Source organism: Hypomesus nipponensis, chromosome 6, assembly GCF_054491055.1.
Source record: "Hypomesus nipponensis isolate SF chromosome 6, ASM5449105v1, whole genome shotgun sequence".
NCBI classification, from domain to species: domain Eukaryota; kingdom Metazoa; phylum Chordata; class Actinopteri; order Osmeriformes; family Osmeridae; genus Hypomesus; species Hypomesus nipponensis.
The window spans coordinates 17,917,501-17,940,959 of record NC_140366.1 but is presented as its reverse complement, the minus strand read 5'-3'; the positions used below and the strand labels follow the sequence as shown (position 1 = coordinate 17,940,959).

Sequence of the window (23,459 nt, the reverse complement as noted above, 5' to 3'; positions counted from 1 at the left end):
CTCGGGCTCCGCCTCGTGGATTAGTGAGGCTGTGATCGCTAACTCTGCTGGTCAAGTCAGATGGAACCCGTGGAATCAAAGCTGAGAGATCACCCTGAATTTCAGATGTAATTAAAAAGCGACACTCTATATATCCTATGTCAAATCATTTCACTGGACAATAAATCAGAAGGCTAATCCGCAGGTTGTGGAGTAAAAGCTATGTCTCGTGACGTATCTCCTCCCGTCCTGGAGGTTGTCAGTTTTGTGGGCAAAACTGTGGGCGCAGGCGCGGCACTGACAGCTGCTGTGTATCTCCTCCGCAGAGTGTGTTTAACAATGGCCTGGAAATCTGGAGGTGCCAGCCACACAGAGCTTGTCAACAACCTCCGCAGTAAGTTTAGTCATTTTGAAAGGTAATCGCGTCAGCCATGTGTGTACAAACGCAACGTGAACGAGGAATTACTGTTATCAACTGCCAACAGTTGCCTGATAGCTGAGTAACATTGTCGATACATTTGCTAACTGGTTAGTTAGCTAGGCTAACGCAACGGCGCCGTCGTCAGGCGACGTCGGTAAAGCGACTTGAACACAGATTCTATTGCCTTGTTCAGTTGCAGAATCGCTATTATGGAGGCTAACTAGGAATATCACTAAATGTACTTGCTAATCAGGTGCATTTAGCCCAGTGCTAGTGTAGAGGAAGGCTGTCCGTGTTTTGTGTGCGTCATTTTGGTGGCTAGCCCGTTAGTTCTGGCTAATGTTAGCTAGAGCTAGCCACCACAGAAAGCAATAGTTGCTGATCTAAAGGTGCTAAAGGGTCTTCCATAGAATTCGTATGCCATAAAATAAATGCTTTAAAGTAAATGGCTATAATCCAAAAGATGTATCTTTGTCGTGTTTCACTGCGTTTAAACTCTTGAATGCAACAGCTATCTAACGTAGCCAGGCATGCCTGGTAGAAGGGGCGGGTCTGCCATGCATTGCTGTAGTAAAATAGGATCGTGTCGTCATGGCTTGCACACTTTTTAGTTTTAGCCGAAAGGGCTGTGTTATAACAATGAACCCGTAAGTGGGTTGCATGGCGCCAGGTAAGGTAACACTTCAGAAGCTGGTTCACGAATTTCCCATATCTGCATGGCTAAGCAGTGAGCTTGTTTTCTAAATGCACAATAGGGCCAGCATCTCTGCGCCTCTACCATACTTCACATGTAGGTCTATATCTGTCCGATACAGCATTGCAGCAAAGGTAGTGACGGGCCCCCCCTTTCTGGTAATATGCAAATATAAGGAAGATGCACGAGCGCTAAAATGCATCCTGGCATTGAAACACTTGTTCGAAAGTGGTGCTAGTTCTACCGGTTTTAAAATTAATAGTTAATCTAGAATAGTTGACTACATCTAACTGAATTTTTTGGCAACACCATCCCCCCTTCACTTGACCCAAATATTACAACGACAAACCCCAAGTTAGCCTAAGCCGGCTTTAAACAGGTCACATTTAGGATGCATGCTAATTTCTATCTCTTGTTGGTTGTGTCCATCCGCACTTTAGTCTGTCTCAGGCTAACTCCACATACTCCCCTCTTCACACTGTTAATGGCAAACAACCGCAAACATGTTATTCAGGACTTAACATTTTATTGTGCCACTTTATCAGAATAATGTAATACAAAGTAAAATACAGTAGTAACTTCCTCAGCTCTGAAAAACTGTTTTATCCATGTATTTCTGATATTTTATTCTGCTGTACTTACCACACCCACTATGTGTACATCGCTGTGTATAAAAGTGTATGGTAAGGGAAAATTCTGGAACCATTACAGTGTGAACCTTATGTAGCCTACAGTGCTGCATTTTACCATCTGTCGCTAAGCAGGTGTAATGTATCCTGACAACGATCGGCACATGGTGGGGGTGGGGGGGGGGAGAGAGGGGGGGTGGAGAGGGGGGGGTGTAATGAGATCAGCACGGCTGTCGCTGGCACATAATCCGGGTGCCACCAACTGTCAGTGGATTATCATGGGGAGGGATTTCTCTGAAGACACTGCTGTGTGTGTGTGTGAGCGTGTTTGTCCACGACGACATATCAGCTGTTACGTGACACGTGTCCTGTGTCCTCAGAAAATGGGATCATCAAGTCGGACAAAGTTTACGAAGTCATGTTGACGACAGACCGAGGCCACTACTCCAGATGTAACCCCTACATGGATTCCCCGCAGTCGATAGGTGTGTACCTGGTTATGTACTTGGCATGCTGCACTGCAAGGAGTTTCAATCGTCATCTGTTAGCATGTGTGACAGTGTTTGTTTGTCTCTCCCTGTCAAGGCTATCAGGCCACCATCAGCGCTCCACACATGGTATGAAATACAAACGACACATCAGGAACTGTTGCACGTCATGTCGGTCAGAACGATTCACGACCTCATTTGGCCTGAATTGAAATATGATGCGGCCAGGTGTAGATGTGGTTGTATGTTGAATCTGTTTCTCCCCAGCATGCCTATGCGTTGGAGCTGCTGCATGACCAGCTGCATGAGGGTGCCAAGGCCCTGGATGTGGGATCTGGGAGTGGGATCCTCTCTGCGTGCTTTGCACGAATGGTGAGCCACACATGACGGGTAAACAAATTACATTTATCCTCAGAGGAAGTTCTAAACTACTGATTTTCCTAGGGAGTCACGTTTTAGAGACATTTTCTTTTTTGTTTAGTTTATTTTTTTATCCCTGAATTTGTTTGTTGATGCTGCTTCACAGGTTGGTCCCAAAGGAAAGGTGATAGGAATTGATCACATCAAGGAACTGGTAGACGAGTCTGTAAACAATGTGAAGAAAGACGACCCTAGCTTGATAACATCGGGCAGAGTGAAGCTAATAGGTAAGCCAAAGAACGCCACTAGAATTCTACTTGCATTGATGACACTATAAAAATAATTCACTTAACACAGAGCTGGCACCCCAAGTGGGATGAACCAAAACAATTTGTCGACACTCTCAAACCAGGACTGTCTATAAGCTTTCCAAAGCCTGCTGGCTCTTTTGGGGCGGAAACATAATGTAGCTCAGTTGACATGGGGGTGCGGTGCTGAATAATTGAGTGGAAAGTGCCCGCTTTAGTCTGCCTTGTAGTCAGGCAGCATGAGAGTCGAGGCCTGGCAGTCAGGCAGCCTGAGAGTCGAGGCCTGGCAGTCAGGCAGCATGAGAGTCGAGGCCTGGCAGTCAGGCAGCCTGAGAGTCGAGGCCTGGCAGTCAGGCAGCCTGAGAGTCGAGGCCTGGCAGTCAGGCAGCCTGAGAGTCGAGGCCTGGCAGTCAGGCAGCATGAGAGTCGAGGCCTGGCAGTCAGGCAGCCTGAGAGTCGAGGCCTGGCAGTCAGGCAGCCTGAGAGTCGAGGCCTGGCAGTCAGGCAGCATGAGAGTCGAGGCCTGGCAGTCAGGCAGCATGAGAGTCGAGGCCTGGCAGTCAGGCAGCCTGAGAGTCGAGGCCTGGCAGTCAGGCAGCATGAATCAGAGGCCTGGCTCCTCTGAGCTCCAGCGTGTGCCCCGGTTCCCCGACTCAGCGCCCCCCGCGGGGCGGCAGGGGGACGGCGTGGGGTCTGGCAGCGTGGCTGACAGCTGCTGCCTGTTTGTGTTTCAGTGGGAGATGGGAGGATGGGTCTGGAGGAGGAGGCACCCTACGATGCCATCCACGTGGGCGCGGCGGCACCCAACGTGCCCCAAGCAGTGAGTCTCCCACCAGGCAGAATGAGAGTCACAAAGGCATGATTATGGTGCCCTGAGACCGTCACGTCGACCCGATCTGTCACGCTAATTGGGAAGGAATGTTGTTGTGAAAAGACGTATGCATACCTGCAATATTTTATGGTCCTGTTGAACACTCAAATAGCCCCTAATGTCATTTGGTGTAAATAAAACATTCAAGGTTAGAAAGGTTGATGGAACAACGCATGTTATTTGATGTTGTCTGACGTGCTGAGAGCGTCTAAGCATCATTCTAATTCTAATCCTGCTTACATTTGATTCCAGTTTGCTGTTTAGTGTCACAGGTCAGGTTGACAGGTCATCATTGTAAATGAGAATTGCTTCTCAATTGATTGTACCTGGATAAATAAAGGTCAAATAAATAGTGTTACTCGTTTCTATTTGGCTGTGATAGGTAGGGTTTTATAGTTTTTCTTGCAGTTTGGTAAACTCATTGTTACAAAGAAACAATATAAAATGTAAAATATCAAAAACATTTTATTCATTTATTTGTGAATCGATATGAATCGCTAGAAGACTAAATCGCAATTCAAATGCGAATCGATTCTTTCCCCCCCCACCCCTACTCTTTCATGCTCAGCTCCTGGACCAGCTGAAGCCGGGCGGACGGCTCATCCTGCCCGTGGGCCCAGCGGGGGGGAACCAGATGCTGGAGCAGTACGACAAGCTGGAGGACGGAAGCACCAAGATGAAGCCTCTGATGGGGGTGATTTACGTGCCTTTAACGGACAAAGACAAGCAGTGGTCCAGGTGGAAGTGACTTCCTTCTCCCTTCTCTGTCCTTCACACAGTGGCAAAGGTGATATGGTTATGGCCTGGAGCAGACAATGGATCACAACGGCTCCGTTTGGCTGCTTGTTTTCATTATTTGCTTCTTCCAAACCATGGCAACTGGCTGCACGTTTTCTTACCTGCTTCGAGTCTAGAAATCAAACATGCCGCATTAAAACTGCGTGGTTTAACGAGTGTGGAGTGGGATTCTTTGGGGATTTTAACTGTAGCTAAATAGATAATGTTTGGCTTTGATGACATGTTTGATAATATACATTGGCTGTGGTACTGTGCACTAACGTCCCTTGGTATGAAAGCATGCTAGTTATAGTATTTTGTATCTTTAAGGGATGTTTCTAAGGATCTGTTTCTAAGATATTTTTAAGACTCGCATACAATAAGCATCACTTTGTTATTCGGCCTGTGTTTTGAAAGTTGGGGTTGAATAACTGCCTGACGATATCTAACTGTCCAATTAATTGCTTGTCAGGGATGTTTGATATTAACTTGTTCTCTTTATCTACATCTCATAATAATTCCTTTTTCCCCACACAGGGATGAACTGTGAAGTGGGAGACTGTCAGTGTTCTAGAGTTAATTGAGAACCAGGAGGGAGCATTGGGTTCCACCAACCATTGGATTTTTTTTTTTTTTTTTTTCTCAAAACCAACCAGTGATTATTTTTCCTTTAACTCTAATTTGGGATTAGAGGATCATGCAGAGGAAAAACTTGGAGATCTGGGGGGGGGGAGGAAGACTGCTTTAGATTGACCATATAATTATTTGTGATTTTTTTTGTTGGGGGGCGTTGTTTTTTTTCAGACCTGCCTTTTCGGATTTTGAGTTATCCTTTTGATTAGCTGGAGGATTATATTTTTTCCAAATTTTTTCGAGTGAGTTGCAATCAACCATTGCTAAAGTAATGCATTTCAGTTGAGTCCGGGCTGAGCTTCGGAATGAAGACGCTGTCACCAGATCGAGTCGAGTGTAGATAGATAGTTCACCTAGCTGCAGAGCACGTCTTAAGATCTAACTGTAGATAGCTGTATTGCTCTGCTGACCTATATAAGCTTTTCCTCCCGTCTGGCAGTATTTAAACCAAGGCACATGCAGGCTGTACACATCTAAAACACACAATCCTGTTGGATAGACCACACATGATGACACTATTGGTATAGCAGATATACCACCTGGACTGGCTATTTCGATATGACAAGATGGGAGCGAATGCCACTCAGTGCTCCGTGACCAGAGCATGTATGACACACACACACATGCACCAAACAGGGCTATGCTTTCCACCCTGTGTGTCGCTTTTTCTGCCTCTGGTTTCCATGACGACATCTTTTGCAGGTCCTTGAGATGACTGGTATAACATGCAGCAGTCACTGCTCTGCTGAAATAAACTTCAATGCAAAGCAAAAACGAATGTCTTGTCTGTTTGTTTCAATTTTAATTTTACGTGGGGTTTGAAAAGCACATCCACTCATGGATAGAGTTCATGGATTTCACAATTTCTGGAATGGCAAATGAAAATAAAGATATGCTCATGTCTTTGTTCCCCTTGGTGGTATCATTAAGTGTTTGATTGTGACTATTGGAAGATAGCTGGGCAAATCACAGAACACAGCAATTGATAGTGAACTTTACTGTCTCACATGAATGATTATAGACAGGCAAGGAGAATACAACATATATAATACATTTAATAATCACATAGTCATTACTAATAATGAAACCTAACTGTGTCCAGGGTAAGAAATGTTAACTGCTTCTGAAATGGCTTCTGGAAGCAGGATCTTGAAGGGAATTGCAGGAAAGTAAAGAAAAAATATATATTTGATCCATTCTTTTGGTAATCATGATAATAGAATTGCATGATTTGTCACACGTAACATTACAAAGCTGGCATCACATTTCAAGAAATCTGGTAAAAAATAGAATTTGAGGCCCAAGCCTTCAGTTAAGCCTCTTATGGCACAGATATAGCACAACAGCGCCACTTAGTGGCAGAAGTATATTACAGCACAATATCTCAGTTAAAAGTACATCCATAGGTGAACATAATATTTATATTGGATATCAGGATAGCAAAAAATTACATTTGAGCATTGCAGGGAAAACAAGAAAACTAGGAAATGTCTTTTCTGGATTCCTGTTAAGTGGTTATCTTGACAGTGGACTGGAAAAAAACTAATGGTCCCTTTAGTGGTTGCTTAAGATAAGATAGACTTAATTGCCCAAAAGGAAATTTGTCTTGGACACATACAAGAGGTGACTTTGTGACTTAGAGGCTTTTTCCTGACCAGTCTGTTGTGGTCTGGTGCGCAGTTCAAGTTAGCCGTTGATGCTACAGGTACATGCCGTTAATGAGGTAATCAGACTCCTCTGTGGTGAGAGGGCGGGCCTTCTTCATCTTGTGGCGGACCAGCCTCAGACGACAGCCAATCATGAGCAGCAGGAGGGCTGTAATGATCAGACCGAAAGCTAATGGAAGAATCGCACCTGCAATAGAACGAGAGGTTACAGTTCCGGAACTGGCCGGGATGTAGAGCTCTACGTTGTCATGGGTACAAACGGATGAGGACTACCAGTGAACTGACCTGACGCTGGCACTGGATGTCCTCCCAACACCGTGTACGGTTTGGATATTGGGATTTCACTTTCAGGGTCACTCGCCATTTTAGGGGCCGTAGCTGCAAAGTAGAAAGGATTCAGGGTGGTTAAGTGGTTAACTGGTTAAGTCTGTACTGGCTTGAGATATAACAGATATAACAAAGGGTGTCTCTTACCTGCTTCAGGGTATTTGCTTGGGGCAGGGGCCATTGTTGTTTGCTTGATAGCAGGACCTGAAAAATATGTTTCCATAGAATTGAAAAATAATAGTGTTTGCATAGTTAGACTTGTGTTACTCGAGTGCTCAGAGACTGGTTTGTTAAATAAATTCAAAGGCAAACGTCTGAATCTCACTTTTCTGTATGCATTCGTTGATGCAGTCGGTCTCCTGCAGGAAGTTATTGTGGTTTCCCTTGCAGCCCCCGTAGATGAAATGTTTACACACTCCAGCGACTGCATCATAGAACCAGCGTGGGAAGGTGCCTTTACATGGCCCCACAACAGGTGCCAAAGAGCATGGGTCCGCTGGGAGAAAGAAAACAGACTGAATCCTTTTTTTTAAATTGTAATCCTGGTGTCACCTCCCGTCGCCTAATTCTCAAAGTGGCAGAGACGGTAACAGAGCACGAACCCTGCGATCTTATTAGGGGAGAACAAGTCTAAGAAAGAATTTGAGAAAAGGCTTCAGAGTTCCTTACAGGTTCTAGAAGCTAGAGAGAGGGGTGGGGAACGTGGGAAGGGCTCCGCCCCGGGCCCAAGTCTCTCAGCCTAATTTAGGGATCGGATGGCCGGGGACAGAGGCCCCTTGTTCCTGCACTCAGGGAGTCTGTAGGGGAAAAAGGAACGTTCCCATAGCAGGCTAGGTGTCTGAGAGTGCCCCCCCCCCCCCCCCCCGTGGCCTGCGTTCGGCCTCTCTCCTCTCCTTTTCTCCTCTTCTCAGATCAGTTCTTTATGCCTCAGTGGCAGCCCACAGGGGCTCAGTCTGCATCTCTGTGTCTCTGACAAACATGAAGAAGCTACGCTTCCGCTGACTAAAACCGACTCTCTGGCTTTGCCACCATGCCCAATGAAACGATTTCACAACGATTTTAAGACCTTCGTTTTACCCTTTGAAACGAGTCAGAAGTCACTGAAGTTTACAGCAGGGTAGTAACAGCTGTTATTCAACTGTACCTTGAGGGACTGGGGTCTCCTGCTGGCTGTGGCTCTGGGACAGCGCAGGGGGAACCAGACCCTTGGGCCTGGCCCTGGGTGCGGTGTGGGTGGGTCTGGGAGGTTCGTCTATGGCCGTCCTGGGCCTGGTAGGCACCATGGGGCGGTGTTCATCTGCTTGGTTCTGGTCCACAGCAGGCCTGTGAGGGCTGGGTATACCTGCGGGGTGAGTCACTGTCTTTCTGTTGCCTTCAACTGTGGGGAGAAGATGGAGAAGCCTTTAGAGTAACGCACAGCATTGGTGAATGGATTTCAAGCTGCCACGGGGCAAATGTGCTTATTTGTGTGTTTGCTGTGCTGCCTACAGTACTACTGCTTGCTTTCACATCATTAGACAGTCTGGATCTGTGAGCTGCTACAGCTGTGTGTGTGTCAGGGTGAAATGACTCACAGCGCTGGCAGAAGGCCTCGTCAGAGCGATCCGGGCACTGCTGTTTCCCATCGCAAGCGTAGCTGATGTCGATGCAGCAGCCGTCATCGCAGTTGAACTGGTAGCGCGTGCAGTGACCTGTGCAGACTGAGGAAGGCATAGAGGATGTGAAACCCTCCCTGCTGCACACAGAGACGACTCGCTGTGAAGCGGACCCTCAGAGCTCACCTTCAGCCTGACGCTCCGGCGCCAGCACCGTGACAGTGACGTTGTCTGAGCTCTTCTGTCCTGCCTCGTCGGTAACGGTCATCTGGAACACGTACACACCCTGCTGGAGATCACTTATCTTCAGTAACCCTGGATGAGTCACCTGAAGAGAGAGAGAGAGAGAGACAGAGAGAGAGACAGAGAGAGAGAGAGAGAGAGAAAGAGAGAGAGAGAGACAGAGAGAGACAGAAAGAGAGAGAGAGAGAGAAAGAGAGAGAGAGAAAGAGAGAGACAGAGAGAGAGACAGAAAGAGAGAGAGAGAGGGAAAGAGAGAGAGAGAAAGAGAGAGACAGAGAAAGACAGAAAGAGAGAGAGAGAGAGAGAGAGAGAGAGAGAGAGAGAGAGAGAGAGAGAGAGAGAGAGAGAGAGAGAGAGAGAGAAGGAAAGAGAGAGAAAGAAAGAAAGAAAGAGAGATAGTATGTTCCATTAGGATGCACTTACTAAAAATATACTAAGAAATATCAGAACCACCCCCCACATCATTTCTCTGTGTTTTCAAAGAAGGTCGTCTACAATGGGGTCCTTGTCCTTGTGGAGTAGGTAGTGATATAATATCAGCGAATCACTGTCTGTTCAGCCAGGCTACAAAGGCACCCAGTATTAGACTCCCATGTTGACTTAACCACTGCAAACACATTTGGCCCGGCCTGTTGCTAACTGTGTGTGCTCGTGTATGCACAATTAGCATACTGCAAACACAGCAACTATTGTAAATCCATGCTTCACCATGTCACATTACTATCAGCCCAGGTCTGTCACAATGGCCCATTAGATCACACTCATTAACGCCACGCGTTAGTATAAAAATAAAGACAAAGTAAGAATCATTATTATGAATAATAATGATCATTATTATTATATATAGGCTATTCAACGTTTTTATTTTTTATGTTTACCCTCATGTTGATGGCAGAACCTCCTCTGATCAAGGTCCATTCGTAGCGAGAAATGCCGTGGTCATCCACGCTATCTCTCCCGTCCAGCACGGCCCAGTCCGTGGGCAGCTGAATGACCACGTCCTGGCCGGCATCACTACGGGGCGGCTCGTCCACGTCTGAAAACAATTAAAGAGGTAAACAGAGTTAAGGACACCTGGACATACGGATTGGGTCTGCTTGTTATTGTAAAGCGCCTGTGGCCTGTAACACAAATAACTGTTCTCGGTTAGTAACGGCTGTCTCTAAGGGAAATAAATATTGAATAGGCCTATAAGCTGTTAAGTATTTTTTTTTCATGACACATTACTATTAGGCTACACATTACTGCCAATAATGTACACTGCAAACCAGATCAAATTTTATTCAAGAGCCTAGCAGGTGCACCTTGCATCTGAGATCCATATTCAATGGTGGGTTTCTCCTCCAATCTCCTGCCTGAACTGACCCCTTTACTTCCATCTCCATGGCGTCTGAGAGCGGGGAGGTGTCCTGTTGAGTTGTGGCTCCGGCTGTAGGTGGAAAACCCTTGCTGCGGTGCGAACGAGCAAACGTTTTTATTTTTATATGTACAATTGAACAGGTAGCAGCTCAGACTTTCGTCCGACTGTCGGAGGTCCTCCTGAACCACAGCCACTGAGCAATGCGGGTCTGAGCAACAAGCATGAACACAGTCTTTCCAGCCGTACACCCTATCTGGAGCCGACAGGAAAGTAGCCCCCTGTTCAATGGAGGCCCTGGCTCGGATAATGTGCTCATCTACAGCGGTGAAATCACTCAGGCACACGTCAGCCACGACCATCTCTTCGGGGTATGTTTGGTCCTGTTGGAGCTGTTTACGGAATTCTTCCAAAAGTTCCTCTACTCCAGTTATTTTAGATTTAAGGTCCGATATTTGCGAGGACCGGGTGTGTACACTATTCACTAGACATAAAAACAAAGCAAATGCAATTAGTCGATGATGCTGAGCCGGAGCCATCATGTTTACGCAGTTAAACGGCATCTCCCTTTGATTTTCCGGACGCATGAGCCCAGTCGTCTTCTAACGAAAATACAAACTCACTGCATCAAAAAGAGGACATGATAATGTTGACATGTAATAATAAAAAGGTGAAAATGCACCTTCGGAATATCGCTAAAGGCGTTTTCTCCGCATCTTCGTGATGGTGCTGCGCGGATGGAGAACGCTGCGGAGGCTAGGTGGCGCATGAACAGCCCGGCCCATAGAGACGCATAAAAAAAAGATATGACGTCACTAGTGATGAACCTATACAGCCACTGACCTGCGAGAACACACAAATCAGTTTCAAAATATGAAATCCTGCTCCATATAATCTGTGAGACTCCGCGAAATTTAATTTCCATTAATGGTTCACTCTTTATTTCACAGTAGACTTTTCTGATGAAAGGTTTTGTTACACATATGAATATTTGTACAAATCGTCAATCAATTACATATTAAACAATGCGGACATATATCATATATATCTAACATACAAAACATCTGAAACCAGAAAGGGTTTTGTAATGAAATTGTGCTTACTTAATTAAGCCATCTAAGGATGTGGATATGATATTTATGGTGAGGAAGTAAGTATTCTTGCTTTTACAAACATCAATGAAAAATTTGCAGGTTTGATACAACAATGTTTTAGGTTTGATTAACATATACTGAATATAAATATTTAAAGAAATTACAATTAATTAATCTTATGTATTTACAAAAGGAGGCTGTATCAGAATATCTTGAAAATATACAACAAAATTAATATTATTAATAAATTTTCAATTGTGTAAAATAGTTGGTATCAGTTGTGTCTGAAATCATCCTATGAGGTCACACAATGTTATTCAAAATTATTTCCAATTACAAATTCAATTACAATATATATTTCATCAACATGTTACAATTTGCAGAAGAGAATGTCGAAAGAGAGTTCAAGATACATAAAAGGAAGATTCAAATAGAAGACTGATGATATCTCCCCTAGATTGTCAAATACACAGAAAAGTAAAAAAAAAAAGATGCAAAGATGGCTTTAGAAGTACATAATATAAAACCCAAAACACATTTAAATAAAGTAGTGACTGACAAGACTAAACATGATTTTTTCAATTCAACAACAAAATAATCTATTTGTAATTTTGTCTCTCAGGCTTGTGTTAGAACATAGTCAGTCTCAGGTAATGTAAACATAAGTTATGTCAAAACTGTACAACCAAATTATAATAAACAGCACTCAACAAGTCAGATGAACTCTCAGGTATTTACAGTGGCTAATTCTGTTCCTTTGTAGCTTCAAATCTTACTTTGAAGAACCAGTTTTTAGGACCCCATCATGAATGATGTGTATAAAAAAAGTGGTGCTACTGACATACTTTTACAGTAAATGTACAGATTTGTAAATAAGTAATAACATTTTCATAACCCAACAAAGGCCAAGCCCAATGTTGTCAACATATCAACACTGTGTGTGACCCAGTCAGAGTTCTAGGTTTAATATATACTGAGATTAAAGTGCGGTGGTGAGTGAGAGAAACACTGAGCTGAGATGGAGGCACTGTAGCAGTGGAGGACTCACGGAGAGGTGACATCAAACAGGCTCCTCTCTGTTGTCTATGACATCACACAGGCTCCTCTCTGTTGTCTATGACATCACACAGGCTCCTCTCTGTTGTCTATGACATCACACAGGCTCCTCTCTGTTGTCTGTGACATCAAACAGGCTCCTCTCTGTTGTCTATGACATCACACAGGCTCCTCTCTGTTGTCTATGACATCACACAGGCTCCTCTCTGTTGTCTATGACATCACACAGGCTCCTCTCTGTTGTCTGTGACATCAAACAGGCTCCTCTCTGTTGTCTATGATATCAAACAGGCTCCTCTCTGTTGTCTATGACATCAAACAGGCTCCTCTCTGTTGTCTGTGACATCACACAGGCTCCTCTCTGTTGTCTGTGATGGCCTTCCATAACTTACACAGGATCCCCCCTCTGACCCAGGAAGAGACAGGAGAGAGGAGAGACAAACTTGTCAAGAAAGACTTTGCTTAAAAAAAAGAGTTTTAGGCATCAGTTAGCAGGATAACATGTTTTAGGTAATCTATCCAACTACCTTAATCCCAAACACTTCAGGTCTTCTCTTGTTACGAAGTGGAGAATGTCATGCAATGTGTACTCCTCTGTTAGAATCTAGGAAACGGAAAAGCGGAACACAAACGAGTTGGTTTATTTAAACTTGAATGAACAGTTACATCATTAGTGGTAGTTCACCAGTAGATGGTGCTGTGACGACATAGTCCTCAGCTTGCGTCACCCCAAAATAACTCGGGTGTAAACTTTGTACAGTTCACTCCCATTCGAAGGAGCTAATGGTTGTGGAGTGACTCACCCTGTCCACAGAGTGGTCGTCAGCCCCGTGGAGACGAAGCCACTTGGCCAGTTCTGGATCCCCGGTCCTGTCCAGCCTCTGGCTCTGCTGTTGCCCGGACGATGCAGGGGTATCTGCCGTGGAGATGGATGAACGGACAGGCAGATCAGTATGTGTGGGTGAGAGTCCCCCCCCCCCCCCCACAGACACACACACTAATGTTCCCGGCACCAGCATCGGAATCCTGTGCACGCGCCTGACCTATGGCCTGGGAGCGTAGTCTCAGCAGCTTGATCTCCTGCTCCCTCTCATCCAGGACCTGTTGCAGGACGGCCTGGTACTCTCTTTCCCTCTCCAGCAGCTCCTCCAGCAGCCTGGAGCACACAGGGAGGGTAGAGGGTGGGGTGGAGGGTGGGTGGGTGGGTGGGGTGGGGGGATATGGGTCGAGGGAGATTCACAGGGTTAACTTAAGAGCACCACAGAGGCAGCGTCAGCAAGCAGTTCGATCATTCGTCGGCTTTACGGTCATCGTCGCGGCAACCCCTCTCTCACCTGTTGGTCTCCAGCTTCATCCTGCCCAGCTCCATGGTGACGGAGCGTTGCTGGGCGCCGCGGGACTCGTGGGAGACAGTGGAACTGAGCGTGCTCACTCCGGACGTGACCACGGCGTCGTCTTGGGCGGAGGCGGAGGGAGGAGCCCTGCTCTGGTGAGCACCGGCCGGCCCGTCCAGATCCCCGTCCTCATCCTGGTCGTCCTGGTCGGCGGCGTCACTCTCCGAGGCCAGGCTGAAGTGAGGCCTCAGCTCTGAGCACACAGAACACTGTCAGACTAGTCCACCATATCAGACTAGTCCACGACATCTACACACAGCCTTACGGGAGGGGTGTTCAACCCTGGTCCTCAGGGACCCCCTGCCCTGCATGGTCTAGATGTTTGCCTGCTCCAACACACCTGATTCAGATGAATGGCTCAATATGAAGCCTTGATAACGACATCTAGAACATGCAGGGGGACCAGGGTTGAGAACCACTGCTTGAGAGCAACCAGAATTCATAGCGCAGGATGTGTAACCCTAATTCTGAGATGATGCATTCACCCTCTTAACAGTGACGGATTCATAGAGAATCCAACCTTCTGTTATCCACTTCAGTACATCACGTGTTGTATTTATGCACCCAGTTACACAGGAAAATAGTTGTGATTGTTACAGTACGTAGCATCTGTGTCTTATGTTTAGATGGTGAGTCGTACCCAGCTGGAGAGGCAGCATAAGTCATGTGACTGTGGCTTCTGGGGCACAGCTGGGGGCTGTCGCTGCTGTAATTACCTGGCACCAGGATGGTGATGGCTGTCTGCACTGCCTTGCGGATGATATTATCCAGAGCGAACATCCAGTGGGGCTTGATGTTGTGGTTTCGCAGCACTTTGTTTACCTGGAGACACGGACATATACATGGCAGGCGCACACACACACGCACACACACACACACACACACACACACACACACACACACACACACACACACACACACATACACACACACACACTTCAATAGATAACTCACACAAGTGCATGCGCACATGCAGACCACGCGGTTGTGTTCATGGAAAGGAAAACATTCTTGACCTCTGTGGGTGTGTGTTTACACTGCCTGTAGGGGCCAGGCAGTAAACCGAGACCTCCCCCTTCTAGGAAACGCAAGTTCTTAGAAAAAAAGAAATTCCACTCATCATGGAATATTCAAGGGAGAAAAACAAGTTTGCCGTGTGAATCGATCATCTACAGCAGCCACTGTAGCGTGCTGTACTTCCCTGCTTGTCCACCAGGAGGCGGTAGAGCAACGTGGTTTCGTAGCACTTGAAAGTTGCGTAACAGGTCTCGTAGCAACAAGATGCTCCAAGCAGCCTTGTTTCATTTGAATAACTCGACTTGTTAGGCAGAGGGCGGAACAGCGGAACAGCTTCATTACATGATGCTCCATTATGCAGACAGATTTGCCTTTTACAACCACGATGAAAGGTCAAAGTATTTCAACGTCAATTGATCAGTTTACACAAACAATGTCAATTGTTGTTGCACTGAAGCATGGCAGAATTCACAGTTTACCAGAGACATACCGGCCAGTACTCTGAGCATATTCTGATCATTTGTGCTGGTGTTTCATATCTTGTGATTGTAGACAGACATTGTATACATACTTCTCTCATGTAGTAGACTACTTATATTGTGTTTTTATCTTGAGAGACACATCGAAGACACAGATCATGATAAAGATAGCCGTCCAGAGGAAGGAGAAAGATGCTCACCGCATCCTGGAAGCCAAACAGCACCACCTGCAATTGGCTGATGGCCGTGCTTTCAAAGTCCAGCTCCAGTTTGAGCTGGGAGAGGGTGTTGGCGATGATCTTCCTGTCCGCCATGCGCACAAAGTCCCCCAGACTGACCACCAGGGTGGAGACATGCTGGTGCCTCAGCCTGGTCACCTCTGAGCCCTGTGAGCAGCAGGGATGAAACAGGGAGGGGACGGGAGCGGGTGCAGAGCCAATAAAGAGCGCGGCAGTAAAACACTATTATTATTGAACTTTTTCCCGTTTATTTGCTCATTGTCTGGGTCTAAAGGGGAAGTGGTTGACAGGCGAGGTCAGCGTCACCTGTGAGAGAGCCTCCATGAGGTTGGCCACCACTTTGTCCTTGTCCTCCGTCAGGATGCGGTGCAGAGTGGCCCTCCTCTCACTGTCCTTCCTCAGCATGAAGAACCCAGAGTCCTTCTCATCGGGGGAGGGCGGGGCGCTGTGGTCCTCGAAGTTCTCCACAGGGATGCTGGGAAGGCGAGCGCTTGTTGAACATCGGGCTCAGCTCAGCCTAGGAGTTTTCATGAGGGGGGTGGGTGGGAGTGGGTGGGGTGGGGGGCATTGATGGGCGTGCGTACCTGAGGAACAGCGAGCGGTGACCTTTGACATCGCGTTCGCTGTAACACTTGGTGCTGGGCTTGAAGATGAAAGGGTTGACGTTGAGCTCGTTGTCGGGGGAGACAGAGCCGTACTCGCTGCTGCTGCTGGTGTCCTCCACCACCACAGGCACAGGCAGGGAGATGCTGCGTAGGTACTCTGCTAGGAACACAGGCGGGCACAGTTACACAGCACAAAGGCGTGAAAGGCTGCTCTTACTATATGGAAGGGGGTTATTAGTGGTTAATTGCATGGTGGGGTAATGGCTCTGCGTGATTCTCTCTCTCTCTCTCTCTCTCTCTCTCTCTCTGACTCTCTCTCTGGCTCTCTCTCTGGCTCTCTCTCTGGCTCTCTCTCTGGCTCTCTCTCTCTGGCTCTCTCTCTCTGGCTCTCTCTCTCTGGCTCTCTCTCTCTGGCTCTCTCTCTGGCTCTCTCTCTCTCTCTCTCTCTGGCTCTCTCTCTGGCTCTCTCTCTCTGGCTCTCTCTCTGGCTCTCTCTCTGGCTCTCTCTCTGGCTCTCTCTCTGGCTCTCTCTCTCTCACTAACTCTGTGTTCTCCAGGTCCCTGGAGGAATGAGGATGATGTCAGCACAGAAACTCACCTGATCCTGGTGTCAAAGCTAATAGGAAAGAGAAGACAGAGGAAAGCACACTGTTTAGATGTCTGACATGTAGTTGGAACAATGAGACGGGTATCAAATGAAACCTGACATATGTAAATACAACCAGGCAATTCCTACTTACAGGCATAAGGAAGTACTGATGAAACAGACCTTGAGACAAGCTCCCCCCCCCCCCCCGTACCTGTGAAGTTGCTCTTGCCCCGCTTCTTGCGGCTGGTGACGGTGAGGAACTCGTCGGTGAGCAGGTCCAGGGCAGTGGCCCGCCGGTCGGGGTCGGGCTCGAAGCAGCGCAGGATGAAGGCCTTGGCCTCCAGGGACATGGAGTCTGGGATCTCTGGATGGATCTTGAACATCCCCACCTGGAAGGGAGGGGGGCAGAGTTACGCTGGAGCAGGATCCGGGGTGGGGGGGGTGGGGGATGGGGCAGGGGTGTGGCGGGACAGTCGGGGGGGGTCAAAGGTTACTTAAAAGGAGGACAGTCCTCAGTCAGTAAGAGGAGATGATAAGTGTCTCACAATACAACTCTAACGTGGGGGTAAACGGATATCCTGCGATTCAAAGCTATCGGGTAACGTTGTGTCACGCTCTGAGTCTTGTCATCCTGACAGGAATGTTTCACAAGGCGGGAAGTTCCTGTCCTAGCTTCTCAGGAATGTGGATTTAAAATTCGGAATAAGCAGCTCCGCCCAGCCTCTGCAACCCCCACCCCAGGCTATGCTAGGGGATGAACAGGGAGATCCGGTTCAGGTGAGGACTTCTGCCAACTATTGCTGTTGGCTGATACAATAAATTGTAATAACAAGTTATGTACTAGGAGAGAGCTGAAAGAATGTGGGTGAATTTCACATCACAAAGGATTGTTAGGAGCTAAAATGCTACCGTGTAGAAAACAGAACATTTGACAGAATCCATAGAGAACACTGACACATTCATACAGGTTTGTGTCCTTGACTGAGATTCAGCTGAATTAAAAAGCATTGGAAAGTTCCATAGTTCAACATCACGCACAACACTCCCTGGACCACCCAGCTGGTTGTTAACAGCCTCTGATGGGCTACATGTGTAGAAGCCGTCTGTCTGATGCTGCTGAGGAGGCAACATTTGGACTCTCCACAAGGCAGGCCCACCATAAAACCCCAGAGTGGAAAAGACATCAGTCAACACTTCTAACGGGTGCACAAACCACCAGACCCAAACTAGACCCTCACGGTTGTACTTTCCGACCAATAAGAACAGCTTCTGACTGAATCGTTTCATGTTACGCGTTGTAGAGAGGTGCTGCTGTGTTTGTGGTGATGCTGTGCCAGTGAGGGCACAACAATGGACGCCTGCGGCGACGACGTGCAAGGCCATCTGACTAAGCAGATAAATATGTCAAATCATCCTACATTCATGAAACGAGGGCTGATTGTTTGGGGGGGGGGGTGGTTGTAACTTCCCATATACAGGACATTTGAACAGACAAAACACAGTGAACATGAAGTGAACCGTCCTCAGAGCACACACCTGAAGTGAAGGAACAGAACATGTGTTTGTTTAAGAACCACTGACCCCTGAACCCCTGACCTCTGACCTTGAACATGGCGGCCTGGGGTTCCCCCAGCTCGTAGAAGGGGGGCTTCCCAGTGGCCATCTCGATGATGGTGCAGCCCAGGGACCAGATGTCCGCCGGCTTGCCGTAGCCCCGGGGCCCCTTGTCGATGATCTCCGGGGCCATGTACTGCAGCGTCCCTGCAAACATTGACGGGACATCTAGTCATTTAGCAGACGCTCTTATCCAGAGCGACTTCCAGTAAGTACAGGGACATTCCCCCCCGAGGCAACTAGGGTGCCTTGCCCAAAGACACAACATCATTTTGCACGATGTTGGGAATCAAACCGGCAACCTTCTGATTGGTAGCCCGATTCCCTAACCGTTCAGCCATCTCACCCCCTGCAAAACACACGTCACTTCACCGTGCACGAGGCACCGAGCCGGAAGCTGCCGGCGCCTCGCTACAACGGTGAGACAGCAGAGCAGGAGGAGAGTACGGCTTGGTGCTAATAATAGCCTGGTGCTCTGTAAGGTGAGCTGCAGAGGGTGGGCTCAGTGCCGGGCTGGTACTATGAGACAGAGATGGAGAGGGATCGAGACAGATCGACACACACAGAGACACTACATTTTTAAAAGAGAGAGGTTTTCCTTTGAAAGATAACTGTACCCAGGAGATGCATGCAGTATTTATTCTTCTTTGAAGTATAGGCAGAAGTCAAGCTAAGCTACAGTTGGCAGCTACCATGTCAACGTGGGTATAAGCCAACATCACTTATGCCAAACGTAACTCTCTGAATAGCAACTGCTAGCTATTCAGAGATACAGTGTATCATTTACAGCCTAATTAGCGGAAACCAGATCAATCAAAGAACAGGATATTCTACAGGGACTACCTCACAGCTCTAAACTCATGTTCCTGTAAACAGTTCCTGTGTATGATTATATGTGGTTATAAAGGATACTGGTTAGATAATACAGTGCTTTCAGACGATGTTTGGTAGTTCACACATGCAGGCAGGCAGGCAGGCAGACACAGACAGGCAAACAGACAGACAGACAGACAGACAATAGACAGACAGACAGGCAAACAGACAGACAATAGACAGACAGACAGACAGACAATAGACAGACAGGCAGACAGACAGAACGTACCGGTGAACGTCTCAGTGCAGGGGTTGATTCCGGCCAACCTCTTCGACGTGCCAAAGTCAGAGATCTTCAGGACTCCGCTGTAGGTGTTAATCAGGACATTATCACCCTGGGAGGAAATAAGGGAGTCCATGAGAACAGAGGGATGAGAGAGAGAGAGAGAGAGAGAGAGAGAGAGAGAGAGAGACAGAGAGAGAGACAGAGAGAGAGAGAGAGAGAGAGAGACAGAGAGAGAGACAGAGACAGAGAGACAGAGAGAGACAGAGAGAGAGAGAGAGAGAGACAGAGAGAGAGAGAGACAGAGAGAGAGAAAGAGAGAGAGAGACAGAGAGAGAGAGAGAGAGAGAGAGAGAGAGAGAGAGAGACAGAGAGAGACAGAGAGAGAGAGACAGAGAGAGAGAGACAGACAGACAGAGAGAGAGACAGAGACAGAGAGAGAGAGACAGAGAGAGATAGATAGAGAGAGAGACAGAGAGAGAGAGAGAGAAGTGCAATTCTCATTTGTCTATTTAAAACAAAGGTTAGATGACACCATGGTCATGTGGGTGCATTTCATTGCCAACAGGTGACCACGGGGGAGTTCCGTTGACCAAACGGGGGAAGCAGGCCTCCAATCCAAAACAAGATGATTAACATTTAGCTGAATGGTTGACAAGGTCATTTATGCGACACTGCTGTTAAATGAGGCGGAATGCAGGGCCGTGTGTGGAGCAAATGAGGAAGAGTTTTGACCTAAATGAGTGTCTCTGATGGCTGTGTAATCACTGTGGTTTATGGTGATTTAAACATGTCAGGGAAACCCTCTCATGTGACAGTAAGAGGAAGCCATCAGTTCACAGTCAGGAAATCAATGTCACCGCCCGACTGCTCAAAAAGTGATTAACTCTACGATGACCAGAGAGAGGCTGAAGTACAGAGTGGAGACCATTGATCTACCCACAGAGCAACATCTCAATCAGCCTTTACAGTGTGTGTGTGTGTTTGTGTGTGTGCGCGTGTGTGCGCGTCTGGGGAGAGCTCAGGAGGAGGAGGTGTTCATCGTCACCTTGATGTCCCTGTGTGCGATCTGATTGTCGTGGAGGTACTTGAGTCCTTCCAGGATCTGTCGGGTGTAGAAGCCGATGGTAGGCTCGTTGTTCTTCAGAGGGCCCCACTTGGATCTCAGTAGGGCCGACAGGCTCCCTGGACCACACAGACACAGTCACAGTCACTACCTCCCTGGACCACACAGACACAGTCACTACCTCCCTGGACCACACAGACACAGTCACTACCTCCCTGGACCACACAGACACAGTCACTACCTCCCTGGACCACACAGGCACAGTCACTACCTCCCTGGACCACACAGTCACAGTCACTACCTCCCTGGACCACACAGACACAGTCACTACCTCCCTGGACCACACAGACACAGTCACTACCTCCCTGGACGACACAGTCACAGTCACTACCTCCTGCACTCGACTGCAAGCGCCGTATCCAGGCAACACGATGGTCTGGACTCAGGCCTCTAGGGCGTGGCAGAGACTGGGAGGGGACAGGAACAGACACTCACCTCCAGGAACCTGCTCCATGAAGATCTTGATGAAGCCGTTCTCACTGATGGAGCCCAGGTACTGCACTATGTTCTTGTGCTTGAGGTGCTTGTGCAGAGAGATCTCCTCGTGGAGCGGCTGAGAGTACCTGGAGGAGAACACACCTGCGGTTTACAGGACGTCCTGCGGTTACCAGAGCAACGGGAAGCTCTCGGATCAGAGACAAAATGGAGTACAGTTCAGGTGGAGAGGAAGGAGCTTGAGAGAAACCCTGGGTGGGGGAGGAGCTTGAGAGAGTCCCTGGGTGGGGGAGGAACTTGAGAGAGAGCCTGGGTGGGGGAGGAGTTTGAGAGAGACCCTGGGTGGGGGAGGAGTTTGAGAGAGACCCTGGGTGGGGGAGGAGTTTGAGAGAGACCCTGGGTGGGGGAGGAGTTTGAGAGAGACCCTGGGTGGGGGAGGAGCTTGAGAGAGACCCTGGGTGGGGGAGGAGCTTGAGAGAGACCTTGGGTGGGAGAGGAGTTTGAGAGAGACCCTGGGTGGGGGAGGAGTTTGAGAGAGACCCTGGATGGGGGAGGAGCTTGAGAGAGACCCTGGGTGGGGGAGGAGTTTGAGAGAGACCCTGGGTGGGGGAGGAGTTTGAGAGAGACCCTGGGTGGGGGAGGAGCTTGAGAGAGACCTTGGGTGGGAGAGGAGTTTGAGAGAGACCCTGGGTGGGGGAGGAGTTTGAGAGAGACCCTGGGTGGGGGAGGAGCTTGAGAGAGACCCTGGGTGGGGGAGGAGTTTGAGAGAGACCCTGGGTGGGGGAAGGTCACAGTGTCTCCATCTGCCTTCACTATCTCATCGTGACGCACCGAAGCAGACTGAAGACAAGGACAAGTACCAGATGGTCCAATAACATGTTCCTGAACAGCCTCCGAGAATCTCGCTGAGAGTGGCAAAACAAAAGCCTTCTGTAATTCCTTGAATTCTCTATCAGCAGGCTAGGAGGGCTGTGGATATTGACATGTATCAGACGCACACTCGACCACAAAGATATACGAGTTCTTGAATTATTCACGCTAAATCGCGAAGCCCTCGGTTAGCGCGGCAGCGGGCCGCGACAGGAGGGATTTGATTGGCGGAAGAGGGGGGCTCAACTCTCCTGGTTACAGACCAGGAGGTGAAACGATGAGCACACAAGTACTACAGAGGCCGTGATGGAAGCCAAAACCAGGTAGGTAGTTGCTAGGCGACCCCCCCCCCCCCCCAACACACACACCCCTCCTCCCCATCCCTCTCCACACACACACAATTCCCTTTGCTGGCCAGTAACTGGATAAAGTGTGCGCCTGCCTGTGGTGAGGCAGAGAGAGGTAGCAGAGAGAGGTAGCAGAGAGGTAGCAGAGAGAGGAAGCAGAGAGAGGTAGCAGAGAGAGGAAGCAGAGAGAGGAAGCAGAGAGGTAGCAGAGAGGTAGCAGAGAGAGGTAGCAGAGAGAGGTAGCAGAAGCAGAGAGAGGTAGCAGAGAGAGGAAGCAGAGAGAGGTAGCAGAGAGAGGAAGCAGAGAGGTAGCAGAGAGAGGTAGCAGAGAGAGGTAGCAGAGAGAGGTAGCAGAGAGAGGAAGCAGAGAGAGGTAGCAGAGAGAGGTAGCAGAGAGAGGTAGCAGAGAGAGGAAGCAGAGAGAGGTAGCAGGGCGCTGCGCGGCGGACCACTCCACCAAGCTCACCTTTGATCTGTCAATCAAATTCTCACTCTGGGGAAGCACTCTGGGTAATTGTGCTGCGAGTTCCTGTCTCAGAGAGACAGAGGGATCACAACTGCTGGTCTTTACATAACAGCACAGAGACCTGCTGTTATTCAACCTGTCATTTGTTACGTGTTCTTAAACAACCAGACCGAACCACCAGTAACACTGCACGATATCTACAGTGTTCGCTGTGTGTTTGTATCTGTGGCAAGGTACCACACATTTAGAGGTGTGCCTGTGGATGGTGGATACCCACTCACCTGCTGTCTCTCTCAGGTATCTCCTTGATGGCCAGTCGCACCTGGTTGCTGAGGTCACGGCCGGCATACACCACTCCGAACGTTCCTTTACCCAGAATCACCCTCTCTCCATGCTCGTCGTACTCGTAGTCGTACTAAACATCACATGAGACCGTTTCAAAGATGCCATTTTAGAAACGTTTTTCTTTTTTTTTTTACATTCAAATACAGTCAAGTATGACAGGGGAAAGTACAGTGTACTTGTGGAGTTGTCTTTGGACAGACTAGCAGTAGCGTCATTCTGCTTTCCACAAACATGAACGCAGGAGCCAGGCTTTTACGAGGTGTGGCCGCGATCAAATAACACTCAAAGGAAAAGGGTGCGTGTCATTATTCACAGGCTTTTGGTTTTCATTTGACCAG

At 48.1% G+C, this 23,459-nt stretch overlaps 3 protein-coding genes across 10 annotated transcripts in view; 1 reads left to right on the top strand and 2 right to left on the bottom strand.

Annotated features, from left to right (window-relative positions):
* The first annotated feature begins 4 nt into the window (after positions 1-4).
* On the top strand, positions 5-5,938 carry pcmt1 (protein-L-isoaspartate (D-aspartate) O-methyltransferase). 5 transcript variants are annotated; one of them, XM_084699827.1, is made up of 9 exons: positions 5-107; positions 306-373; positions 2,104-2,208; positions 2,309-2,340; positions 2,479-2,583; positions 2,738-2,858; positions 3,614-3,699; positions 4,319-4,488; positions 5,065-5,938. In XM_084699827.1, the coding sequence occupies exons 1-9, from the start codon at positions 61-63 to the stop codon at positions 5,075-5,077; spliced, it is 747 nt and encodes a 248-aa protein (XP_084555953.1). In that variant the 5' UTR covers positions 5-60; the 3' UTR covers positions 5,078-5,938. The 5 variants fall into 5 exon arrangements, with proteins under 5 accessions (XP_084555953.1, XP_084555950.1, XP_084555951.1 ...); XM_084699824.1 differs by lacking the exon at positions 5-107 and having other exon boundaries at positions 187-373; XM_084699825.1 differs by lacking the exon at positions 5-107 and having other exon boundaries at positions 187-373; positions 4,319-4,537.
* Positions 5,939-5,954: 16 nt separating this feature from the next.
* On the bottom strand, positions 5,955-11,110 carry lrp11 (low density lipoprotein receptor-related protein 11). Of its 2 annotated transcripts, XM_084699822.1 has the most exons (10): positions 11,032-11,099; positions 10,297-10,833; positions 9,871-10,028; positions 8,936-9,077; positions 8,729-8,854; positions 8,299-8,532; positions 7,480-7,650; positions 7,302-7,358; positions 7,113-7,205; positions 5,955-7,014 (listed from the first exon to the last, which is right to left on the bottom strand). In XM_084699822.1, the coding sequence occupies exons 2-10, from the start codon at positions 10,709-10,711 to the stop codon at positions 6,860-6,862; spliced, it is 1,551 nt and encodes a 516-aa protein (XP_084555948.1). In that variant the 5' UTR covers positions 10,712-10,833; positions 11,032-11,099; the 3' UTR covers positions 5,955-6,859. The 2 variants fall into 2 exon arrangements, with proteins under 2 accessions (XP_084555948.1, XP_084555947.1); XM_084699821.1 differs by having other exon boundaries at positions 10,297-11,110.
* A 152-nt stretch (positions 11,111-11,262) lies between these two features.
* Positions 11,263-23,459, bottom strand: part of map3k5 (mitogen-activated protein kinase kinase kinase 5) — a 36,209-nt gene continuing 24,012 nt past the window's right edge. Inside the window, exons 15-31 of one of the 3 annotated variants that reach the window (XR_014758442.1) lie at positions 23,058-23,191; positions 21,094-21,221; positions 20,581-20,717; positions 19,539-19,644; positions 18,426-18,583; positions 17,034-17,211; positions 16,832-16,849; positions 16,213-16,393; positions 15,935-16,103; positions 15,590-15,775; positions 14,610-14,715; positions 13,834-14,086; positions 13,543-13,655; positions 13,303-13,415; positions 13,027-13,103; positions 12,492-12,905; positions 11,263-11,896 (exon numbers count right to left, since the gene is read on the bottom strand). Coding sequence is in view for 2 of the 3 variants with exons in the window: in XM_084699667.1 (XP_084555793.1) it covers positions 12,845-12,905; positions 13,027-13,103; positions 13,303-13,415; positions 13,543-13,655; positions 13,834-14,086; positions 14,610-14,715; positions 15,590-15,775; positions 15,935-16,103; positions 16,213-16,393; positions 16,832-16,849; positions 17,034-17,211; positions 18,426-18,583; positions 19,539-19,644; positions 20,581-20,717; positions 21,094-21,221; positions 23,058-23,191 (2,118 nt within the window). In the remaining variant the exon portion in view is untranslated. Of the gene's footprint in view, positions 12,906-13,026; positions 13,104-13,302; positions 13,416-13,542; positions 13,656-13,833; positions 14,087-14,609; positions 14,716-15,589; positions 15,776-15,934; positions 16,104-16,212; positions 16,394-16,831; positions 16,850-17,033; positions 17,212-18,425; positions 18,584-19,538; positions 19,645-20,580; positions 20,718-21,093; positions 21,222-23,057; positions 23,192-23,459 lie in introns of all 3 variants that reach the window. The other 2 variants (XM_084699667.1, XM_084699668.1) reach the window with 2 other exon arrangements.